Here is an 8,224-nt window from a genome sequence, read left to right as displayed (position 1 = left end):
GTCTACAGATGAGACCAGGGCCTCCCGTCCTGGAGATGTTAAACATGATAATCTCTGTGTGATTTCTGTTACTGAATTTCTGGGTTTCAGTGCTCGATGGAGCTGTCTATGGGTCGGAGTGGGTGTGAAATAAACAATTCAGAGTCCGGCTGTGTTTGTGAACCGTCTGTGACTTTATTACACAGATGTCATTTACAATCTTCAATATTGCAACCAAAAGGCAACATTGTGGTAAAAGCTATATACATTTATAATAAGAGAAGTAACGAAAACACTTAAAAAAATCTTCACAAAACATATTGTAAATCTGTATGTGCAGTGCAGAGACTACGGTGCGAACCCTTGCCGAGCGACTCGGGTTACATGATACTGAAATGAGTGCGGGGTGATATGGAATGGGGTTACCACCGTTCTGACGTGATATGGTGCTCACCATTACTGGGTCCCTCAGATCCCTACAGGAAGAGAACAGCTCCAATTTTCTTCTTCCCAAGGAAAGTGATATGAGACGCTCATTAGGACCTCCCCTACCCAGCTCATCTGAGTGAAAGATCTGTGAATGTGCCCTGCAGCCAGATTCAGCTGTACCATATGTCATTCTGCAAATAAAGGGTCACTCCACCGAAAACAGATTTTTTTTGTTGGAGAGATAATTCTTCACTCTTCCACGATTTCTAATGGTGAGATTTCTGCACTAGGTTTCGGGCTTTGTACACTGTCTGTGCCCATAAAGAGGACTACCCACCATCCCCGCACAGGATTCCCAGGTCTGCACACCTGCTGTGCTTATTAAGAGGGTCTCCCACCTTCCCTGCTCTTTATTCCTGGTTCTGTACACCAGCTGTGCTCATTTTGATGGGTTTCCTTCATCTCTGTGTTGAGTCCCAGGGTCCGTACACCTACTATTCCCATTTTTAGGGGTTCCCATCATCCCTGTGCTGAGTTCCTGGGTCGTTATACCCACAGTGCCCATTTAAAGGAGTTCCCACCATTATACCTCAGTGCTGTGGAAAACTCACCTTTAGAGGTCACATAAAAGACGAAAATTTATAATTGAATGGTTACGTTCGGTGAACTGGCCCTTTAATACAACATTCATAAAAGCTTTTCTCTCTGGGTCCGGACAGTATGGTTCCTGTGATTGCAGAGGTTTGTTGTCACTCTCTGTATATAATTCCATGGAGCTCGGTAGTGATGGCCAGGCAGTGATTTCCCACCGGTAACTCCAATTTGTGCTGCAGCTGGCTGATCCCCATTCACACAAACGTCAGTCCAGAATGTCCCGGCACCCCCCACCATAAGGTTTGTATACATGGACAGCCTAGCAATGGGTACTGGGTGGTTCCCATCCTGCTAGCTATCAGCCCCCACCGCCATGTTCAGTTAGTAATGAGGTGTTTGGTAAATTGCCCCTGAAAATCCCACATAGAGCAAACCCTGCTGGGAGCCTCTTGCGGGTGACCTGATTTGTGTGATTGGGAATCAGTAACTTCATTGCTTGACAATGGTTCATAGGGACAAGAATTGAATATTACCCCGGAGTCACCAGGGGTTTCCCTGTTGGAGCAAATTGAACTCGGGGTTCATAAGGGGTTTATTTTCCTTCCCCTAGATCAGCTATGATTATAGAGTTTTATCTGGGATATGTTTATTTCCCTAGTGGTTGGACTTGATGGACTTTGATATCTTTTTTCAATCTAACTAACTATGTAACTCTAAAAATGAAACGTTTTACTGAGAAACACCTGGAAGCTGCCATTGCCGGCCCTCTTCCCATTGTACGCTGACCAATTGAGTTCAGTGAGGTCTCCATTGACCTGGAAGACCCCCGTATCTGAATTATTGTTCCAGAATGGGAAACAAAGCAGCCAGGAAACCAGCATTTGGTAATGGAGAAGTAGCAATGGCTGCCTCTGGGTATTTTCCAGCAAAACAGTTTCCAGAAACCCTAAAATTGTTACAGTCCAGGGGAATTAGACCAAAAATAGGGGCTCTGGTGTCTACAGATGTGACCAGCGCCTCCCGTCCTGGAGAACCCCTACATCCCCCAGGTTTCATCCTTTGGTACTGATTGTAAGGTGCATTCTGGGGTCCCCGTGCCATAATACCCCATCAGGAGGTACCCCAATTTGAGCACCCCAATACTGAGCTGGCCCAGCACTAACAATACATCATTAGTCATTACGTTGTCTAATAAAAGCACTTATTAATATATAATCCCTCTGTGCCTGTGAACTATACAGGGATTTGGTGAAAACATTCAGCGAGTGATCTCATCTGCTACAAGACTAATCTGTCTAATCTATAAGGGAAGTCAGAGCCCGGAAAGTCAGATAATTACAACATGGCATAGTGCGAATTATAATCTACAGGCCGGACTACAGACCTGGAATTCTCAATAGTTCACAGAGATCCAAAGTCACAAAGCTCATATACTGGAACACATTACCACATGAGTCTGTATACCCTATCTATCGCCTGACCCGGATCCTGGTACCCACAAAGTGCCCATAGTCCTATGGCTATCCTGCTGGAAGATAAACTGGGGAATTATATTCAGTGTGTGTCCCATAAACCCCCCAAGATTATTGACAAAAGTATCTGACCCCTGTAGACCACCAAAGATACCCCTCCTGGGTTCATAGAGACTGCACAGAAATAAAGAATAGAAAAACATAAAGGATACAAAGTAAAAAAGATATCTTCACTTTGAGACTTCCAACCACAAAACCACCACAAACCCCCCCAACCTGAAGGATTCCGACTTCAAGACACCAAACCCAATGACCCAGAAAACCCAACACTCCCAACTTGCTGACCTGACGCTTCCAGACTCTAAACCCACTAACCAGCCACCTCAGGTTACCTAACCCAATGACTGTCCACAGTAAGGATCTTAAACTGATAACCAGCCATTTGGAGACGCCAACCCAACCAACCAAGATTCACCTCAAGAGTCCTAACCCACAGACTCACCGCCTTAAAATTCCCAAACTGATAACCAGCAACTTGGAGACATAAAACTCCCCGAGCTTCCACATGACTCCCTATTGTCCTACCAGCCTCTATCTGCATTGCAAGACCCCATCCATCCCCATATTCCCATCATCCCTACTATATATAAATATATAAACAACAACAAATATAAATTTCCCCCTCAAAGGCATTCATTTAAGTCTATATTCACAATTCATTATCTGTCTACACAGAAGTGGAAGCGCCACCTGCAGGCAGGGCTGATAGAATTGGGCTGAAAGCCTCGAGTGAGGTTGAGAGAACTCAGGCAAGGGCTGCTAGGGGTCTGTGAGAATAGAATATGGAAGGTTTCGTATTCATAGATTTATTTTTAAACCAAAGCCAAAGTGAACCTGTCATGAGCAACAGACTGCTGACTTCTCTGGGGCTGCCATTCTCCTTTGGATTATCAGCCATCCTGAATATTTACTGGCTGCATGCTTGTCCCAGGTGGGGGAGGTGACCATCAATGTAAAACTACAGCAGCCATTTTTCCTGTAGTCACCCATGGGTGAGGGCAATGTCTGTGGTTTGAGGGGTGAAGGGGTATTGAGGACTTGCGGCTATAAAAGTGAGGTAGGGCAAAAAACTGAGAACCTGAGTTGATGCTTTTTGTCTGGAATTCTACTTTAAGGATCAAGCAAAGGGTGACATAAAGGAGTTGGGTTGAGGTAAAATCTGGGATTGGAGTTTTTCCTATTTGTGTTTGCTGCTGAAAGCTCCGAGCTGGGTGATATCAGAGCCAATATAAAGTCCAAATATGTTACTGCTGATTGGTCCTACGGTGTGGTCACATGGGGCGGGGAAGTCTTTATTATAGGGATTATACTACTGGGTGGGTATTACCAGCTGTGGGTGCCACCATTAAAGTGAACCTAATAATTCCAACATTACTTTTAGTTTATGGCCACAGTGCAAATCACAGCAAGTACTCCTAACAGTGCCATTGATGGCGGTCGGGATGAACAGCTGTCACATGACTCCGAGAGTGGAGGTCACCTGCAGGTAGGTACACAACAACACTGACTTGCAGCATTGTGCCAGCGGGGGGATCACAGCCTCCCCCCCACACACACCCCCTAAGTCCTGCACCTGTCACTCCCTGACCATACCCACTTCTAATTCCTGGCCCCGCTTTCGCTGTAAGTGACCCCATTGGTTGTTTGATTTGCCAAACTAAATTGTCAGTCCCAACTTTGACCAAAAAGATTACAAGATGCAGCAAAGCCTCCATTACAAAGTACTGTGGAGGCCTTACTCTGGGCAACTACAAGAACCAGAAACAACAAACAACCAGCCAGCATGTCCACTTCGGGGTTAATACAAGAGCCAGCATGCCCATCGATGGGACACTACAAGAGCCAGCATGTCCAAGGCACAGACATTACTAAACGAACTAGCATGCCCATTGAAAAGACACTACAAGAACTAGCATGTCCAGAGATTGGGCACTACAAGAGCCAGCCTGTCCCATCATATGGATAACACTGGACCCTGTCCTGATTTATCAGATACATGTGAATGTCCCTATTTAATGAACAGCGCTGCGTAATATGTTGGCGCTATATAAATCCTGTTTATTAATAATAATAATGTGATCGGAATAATGAATATATTTGTACTGCTGTGTATAGATGTCCATGGGGGTGGCCATGTCTGCTCATTGGATCTAAAGGTTCTGTTTTCTGATTCTGCTGCCCTCTCTGCTAATATTCAATTATGTTGGCGCTATATAAATACTGTTTATTAATAATATTAATTTCAGCTATGTGTAAAGGGAACCTGTCATTACAGAAATACAGGGCCGCCATGTCTGTTGAAGGTGCAGGCTTCAGGGTTATCCAGACCTTTATACCAAAGGCATCTCTGATCTAGAATAAGCATGCAGCCAGCGAAGTACCTGAAAGCTTGATATAGAGACGAGTGTTGCTGGACTCACAGGAAGTGAATGAAGAACGACGAGGGGGAGGGTGACTTTAAAGTCTGAACCTTCTAAAAACATCAGCAGCCCTACACCTCTATCCCGATCAGTTCCTTTTACCCCAGACGGCCAATCACATCCCTGATATACAAATCCCCCCTAAAGGGAGCATTTTACAGAACTAGAAAAATACACTAAAAATACATTTATACTTTCCCTTTCAAGGCCAGGCATGCTGGGACATGTAGTTCATCAGCAGCTGTAGCATAATTAATACAAATCTACATTTCTCTGTCATCTACCTACATATGTGGAGAAATGCAGTCATACCTAAGGGGGAACTCTAACCCTCCCCGGTCCTGCAGTGCTAGGTGACTCTGCATTGTGTTGCAGCCCCTTTGAAGAGTAGAAGGGTTAAGGCAGCAGAGAAATATTTGATAGTGATGGTTATCCCACACACTGCAGCCCGGGGGCGCTGTGTGACACCCTTGCATTATAAATAACTGAGGGGGAAATAGGTGACATGCACTAAGAAGCTGTGATAAGAGGTGAGATAATTTCTTTGTATTCGGTGTATATACAACCTGAACATTCTCATGCTGAATATACTGTGAAGGAGTAATTAGTACAATGTGAAGAGAGAGAGTTCCAATAATCCCACCACAGCCTTCCACCCGCTGATTGGCCTCCAGAGATGCCTCCATTATCGGTAATGGAGATATTGCACATTCATCAGTGAGAATGCTGAGTTTTCCTGGCCCACAATTCTATTCCAAGTACCGGTGGCCATGGAGGGCAGAGCCAAGAACATGAATAACACATGGAATATGATCTGTGGATGGACAGGAAGTACTAATGGATGAACTATTGCCTAAATTTCTGCTACTGAATATCCAGTCCTGTTATGTCCACCAGGCGCCATGTTTACCCATCGTCCAGGCAAGATCCGGTGACAAAACTTTCCTTGGCCAGCTTTGTCCTCCATTGGTTTTCTTGTTGGCTTCTGTGTACATCAATGTACAGGACAGTTATGGCTCAATCCATTTTATTGTATAATTGTCTTCGTGTGTCTCATCCACCTTCAGCTTCCTCAACATTTTCGGTTTAGCACCTGGACTTCATTGATCAGTTGGCATTTGCCATGTGCCATCGGTATTTTTGCATGTTACTGGGCTCCCGATGAAGTCATCTCCTTCCTGTTTTGTGATAAGGACACAACATTGAATCTATCACAGTGAGGTTTCTACACAAGAACCGTTGCGGTGGAGGCGTCGGTGGTCGTGGTTTGTGCAGCCTTCATTGCGGTGGACGATGAGGATAGGGAAATAGAGGGCATCCTGGTATGGAGGGGGTTCCTCCTCTTCTACTGTTACCTGGCTGGACAGCCTCGTCTGCTCGGTAGGACAGCCCTGCTCATTCAGGCTTTCGCTGCGGCTCTGCCACAGGCAGCTGCGTCGGGATCCGTACAGACGCCCCAGGGAGAAGCGGCTGCTGCTGAATGGGATCCTGGGGCTACCATTACAAATGCTGAGAGCGCTGCGGGAGAAAATGGAGGAGCTGCTGATTGTACGATGACATCTATCACAGTTCTGACGATAGCCCTGGGTGTAACGGCAGCTCGAGTAGCTGGAAGAGATGCCCACCAGATCCATGAGGACAGCTTCAGAGTAACTGGGCACCAGCTGCTGGTTGGACCGTATATGCCACTCCAATTCGGTGCTATCGATGGTGTTCACTCGTGGCATTCTCCGGCACAAGGTCCGGTCATCAGCCGGTGTCACTGGCGTAAAGTCAAATCCAAACAGCTTCTCCACGTGATAATGGACACATGATGTTCGGTACTCATTCAGGACTCTTAGGGGCCAGGAGAGTGTTAGAAGAGCTGCCACCCAGAATACATAATGAGAGACGTACCATGGAAGGTTGTCTGGGTCAGAAAATGCAACCATGTATTCCTTAAAGTCCACGTTTTTTAGGTGCATTCCCTCCCGAGCTTCCATATAATCATCCAGACCCTCATTCTCTGTAAAGAATCGAGCCCTCTGGGTCAGGTAGGAGTTCTCAGATTCCACATTGGCAAAGCTAAAGCACTTCGTAAAGCGCAGTCGTGTCACTGGATAGCTGTCAAGGCCGGACAGCTCTTTGGAGACATCCTTTACTCCGCAATTGTGGTAGTCAAACTCCGATTCTGCCACGTGGGTGTTGACTCTCTCATGGTAGACCTGTGTCGTGGTGTAGGCATCTCCGTTTCGGTAACGGGTCACCTGCCGAGTCCGACGTACATAATGGTAGCTGATGGCCTTCCACCAAATACATGGAGTGGCCTGCTGCATCCTCTGCACTCGTTCCTGCACGCTCTCCACATCCACTTTGTATTGCATCTCATTCCGGGTGTAGCAGTGCCAACATTCCACCAGGTAGACAACATACAGCATGACCAGGAAGGCCAGAGGGATATAGACATAGCCATTGGAGCAGGGACTGTCATGGTACATCATGGAGTTGCCTTTGTAGGCGCTGTCAAAGGTCAAGCGGGTGACTTTGGTAACGTGACACCAGGTCATGGCACCCATGCAGCTGTAGATGAGCAGAGACAGAAGGAGACATTTCCAGTGGGACTCTCGACACAGCGACTTGCTGAAGGATTGCTTCACTGGCCTTTGCTGCAGAGAAAAGAAACAAAAGAAGAATTGAAGATCTGATCATTGATTTCAATGGAAATGCAGCCAGGAATGGAAATGTATTGCTGGCGTGTGGGTGATAATATCACACTCAGTATATGGAATGGATGAAAAGCTTGCATGGCTTCCGCTGCCCACTCACCAACATGCAGGAAAAACAAAAATGTCTATCAGCTAAATATCGAGATGCTGAATACAATTATAGAGGAGCTTTAATGTGCCCTAAAACCTTTCCCAGTGCGCATGCAACGCTTTATCCTCCCATGCAGCCATGTATGATATGATAAAACATTCAAAATATGATGAGTGCGTTAAATTCCTTAATTACTCTGCTTAGTCCCGGCCTGTAATCCAGCCTGTAATCCATTCAAATGGTTTAGGATTAACAAGAAGATTGAGTGGATGTGTAAACAGGCAGATGCGATGCCATTCACTCACACGTATGTCAGGGTGTAAGAGCGCCAGCAGGTGACCCGAGAGGGGAATGCTGATTGGATATATGAATGGCGGCTCAGGGCCATAAATATAAAGAGACCCCCCCATATATATTTATTAGTATTGGGGGGCTCCAGTAATGTGTATTATTTTTGCCATTGTCAACCAGAAC

At 46.0% G+C, this 8,224-nt stretch overlaps 1 protein-coding gene across 1 annotated transcript; it reads right to left on the bottom strand.

The window, feature by feature from the left end:
* Positions 1-150: 150 nt before the first annotated feature.
* On the bottom strand, positions 151-7,600 carry TMEM151B (transmembrane protein 151B; the record flags this gene model as incomplete). Its single annotated transcript, XM_072410028.1, is given in 1 exon segment — positions 151-7,600. A coding segment is annotated over 1 exon segment (1,435 nt), but the record flags the coding sequence as incomplete, so codon positions are not given.
* Positions 7,601-8,224: the final 624 nt, after the last annotated feature.

The sequence above is a fragment of the Pyxicephalus adspersus genome, chromosome 4 (assembly GCF_032062135.1).
Source record: "Pyxicephalus adspersus chromosome 4, UCB_Pads_2.0, whole genome shotgun sequence".
NCBI lineage: Eukaryota > Metazoa > Chordata > Amphibia > Anura > Pyxicephalidae > Pyxicephalus > Pyxicephalus adspersus.
Note: the sequence above shows the minus strand (reverse complement) of the source record. Positions and strands in the feature narration are given on the sequence as shown.